This window comes from Primulina eburnea, chromosome 9 (assembly GCF_022965805.1).
Source record: "Primulina eburnea isolate SZY01 chromosome 9, ASM2296580v1, whole genome shotgun sequence".
Lineage (NCBI taxonomy): Eukaryota > Viridiplantae > Streptophyta > Magnoliopsida > Lamiales > Gesneriaceae > Primulina > Primulina eburnea.
In genome coordinates, this window is record NC_133109.1 from 1,321,067 (window position 1) to 1,324,170 (window position 3,104).

The 3,104-nt window shown below is 31.5% G+C and overlaps 1 protein-coding gene across 1 annotated transcript; it reads left to right on the forward strand.

Annotated features, from left to right (window-relative positions):
* The first annotated feature begins 385 nt into the window (after positions 1-385).
* On the forward strand, positions 386-2,331 carry LOC140841040 (caffeic acid 3-O-methyltransferase 2-like). Its single transcript, XM_073208200.1, has 4 exons — positions 386-819; positions 904-1,214; positions 1,357-1,421; positions 1,903-2,331. Exons 1-4 carry the CDS (start codon positions 416-418, stop codon positions 2,191-2,193), a joined length of 1,071 nt encoding a protein of 356 aa, XP_073064301.1. The 5' UTR covers positions 386-415; the 3' UTR covers positions 2,194-2,331.
* The last annotated feature ends 773 nt before the right edge of the window (positions 2,332-3,104 follow it).

Genomic DNA, 3,104 nt, shown 5'->3' on the forward strand with positions numbered 1-3,104 from the left:
ATATATATATATATATATATATATTAATGCAAAAATAATAATTTTGATTAAAACAACATGGCTTAATTTTATTTATATTATATCAAAAAAACAATTTATAGCAATTACTACTAACTAAGCTACTATAAATATGTTTGTCTCTGCATTTGCACACTCCTACCCAAACTTTTGCACCACATCAATGTATTAAATTTAGTTAATATGATGTTTTAAAATCTAATAATATATATAATATAGATACAGTAAAATGCATGCAGGTGTCCTAACTAATACGTAATTTGACCATCGATTAATGATACACGGCCTATTCTATAACAATTAGTACAAGCTAAGATACTATAAATATGTTTGTCTCTGCAGATGCACATTCCTACCCAAAGTATTGCTTCTTGTGTTCTCAATATTTTCAGGAAAAATGAATACAAAAATGGAGGTTGCACAAGGGGACGAGGCTTCTTTCTTATTCGCCATGCAACTAGCCTCTGCTTCAGTGCTGCCTAATGTCCTCAAAGTGGCGCTGGAGCTCGACCTCCTTGAACTCATGAAGAATAAGGGGCCCGATGCCTTTATTTCACCAAGAGAACTCGCCGCGGAAATTCCCACCAACAATCCAGAGGCGCATAACATGGTGGACAGAATCCTCCGCCTGCTCGCGAGCTATTCTATTTTAAATTGCCGAGTGAAAACCCTGCCTGATGGCGGCGTTGAGCGGCTGTATTCCTTGGCTCCGATCTGCAAGTTCTACACCAAGAATGATGATGGAGTTTCTCTAGCCCCTTTGTTGATCATGAACCTAGACAGGGTTCACTTGGAGACTTGGCAAGTATATATCAACTACATGTCAACCTCTACACGTACTATATGTGTGCATGTGTAACTAATCATTAATAATTGTATGTGTAGGTACCACCTGAAAGATGCAATTCTCGAGGGGGGACTACCTTTTGAAAAAGTATATAAAATGAGCACATTCGAGTATCACGGCACAGATCCTAGATTTAACAAGGGTTTTAATATAGCAATGTCCAATTTTTCGACAATGTTGATGAAAAGAATTGTAGATACGTACAAGGGATTCAAGGGTCTGAGGACTTTGGTCGATGTTGGAGGTGGAATCGGTGGTTCTCTGCGCATGATCCTATCCAAGCATCCAAATATAAAGGGCATTAATTTTGATTTGCCCCACGTTATTCGAGAGGCACCATCTTTTGCAAGTATGTGAAATATTTGTGTTGGTTCTTTGTAATGTATTTTAAATCGGTTTCATTGAAATATTTGTGTTTGGAGGTCACTTTTTAATTTAATTTCATGGTTTACGTGAAACTTAAACTTGGCCGACCTTTTTGTATTGATCAGGCATGGAGCACATAGGTGGAGACATGTTCGTTAGTGTTCCGAAAGGCGAAGCCATTATCATGAAGGTGAAATTGTTTTCATCATATATATATATATATATATATATATATATATATATATATATACCATTTTGTTAGCCTTCTAAATTGTTCAGCAATAATGATAATAATAATAAATGCCACACGTAAGTCATGTATATGGAAGCGTGACTATAAATTAAACCTTTATAACAACTACTTTATATATTTTTATTGTCTTTACGAAATTCTTAACTGATGCAATTATATAAGTTCATTGTAAACATCGCAAGCTCTTTTTTTTGCTATTGAATGTGGGAATATGGGGGCATCATAAGAAAAATATATTTTATTCAATACATATAATTAAATCGTTGTTCGCATTAGTTTTCCACCCGTTTTAAAAAAAGGATTAATGCTTTTTCATAATTTTTGATTCCCAATTGTTTCTTACAACTTTGTAATAATATTTTTTATGATTAATTTCTTATTAGACTGATTCAATTATTTTTTTTAATCGTATCCACAGTGGATTCTTCATGACTGGAGCGATACAAATTGCGTAAAAATACTGAAGAGATGCCATGAAGCACTTCCAAATAATAGAAAAATTATCGTTGTGGAACATATCCTTTCAGAGACACCAGGAGAAGATTTTAAATGTAATTTACAATCTGACATGGTTATGCTAGCATTTAGTCCCGGTGGAAAGGAGAGGACAGAAAATGAATTTCATGCATTGGCAAAGCAAGCAGGATTCAAAGAATCTCGAACAGTTTGTCGTGTTCTCCCACTCTCGGTCATGGAGTTTTATAAATAAATATATAAAGAAATATTGAGTAGCTAAAGGTAATTATCGTTTTATAATAAAACTTTAGGCTTGCTATGACTTTTCTCCTAAAGATAATTACCGTTTTATAATAAAACTTTGGGCTTGCTATGACCCTTTTCTCTTTTAGTCTTGTTAACATGCAATGGATAAATAATGAACAGCGTGTACATGATGTTGGTGTTTAATAATGATCAAGCTTAATGCTCCCCTTAAATTCATGATGTATTTTGAATTGCATGCATATTGGCGATAAGTTCAACTCCCCTTAAATCATAAATATTTCATCAATTATTATTATTATTGTTATATTATATAATATATATATATATATATATATATATATATATATATATATATATAATTATATCATATATTTCATTTAGACGATAGCGTGGCTCTGCCGGTTGTTCTAAATAAAATATTATGATTTAATAGTAACATCTAACAATCTAACATTTACTTTATCGCAACTAACTTTTATTTTTTACATCTAACTTTTACTTTACTGCAATTAACTTTTACTTTCCCGCAACTAACTTTTATTTTTCCGCAACTAACTTATTATTATCGCAACTAACTTATTAAATCATATATTTCATTTAGGCAATAGCGTGCCTCTGCCGGTTGTTCTAAATGAAATATAATGATTAAATTTAACATTTACTTTATGTAATTATATATTTGTATAGTTATATAAATAATAATAGGTACCATATATAAAATATCGGTTAATTCGATATTTTCTATAGTGGGAACTATATTATATTATGTGTGTGTTTAAATATTTAATTTTCTTGGAACCATTATTTATGGTGGTCACTTTTGTTTTACTTTTAGTTAAACAATATTATATAAACCAAGAATAAATCATCGAGCTTGACAAAATTTATAATTTGTAA

Bases quoted from the DNA above. Each gene is read 5' to 3' on its own strand.
- LOC140841040 (XM_073208200.1), top strand. From the start codon at position 416: ATGAATACAAAAATGGAGGTTGCACAAGGGGACGAGGCTTCTTTCTTA. The intron at 820-903 runs GCAAGTATATAT...TTGTATGTGTAG, and splicing joins AGGGTTCACTTGGAGACTTG to GTACCACCTGAAAGATGCAA. The intron at 1,422-1,902 runs GTGAAATTGTTT...TCGTATCCACAG, and splicing joins GCGAAGCCATTATCATGAAG to TGGATTCTTCATGACTGGAG.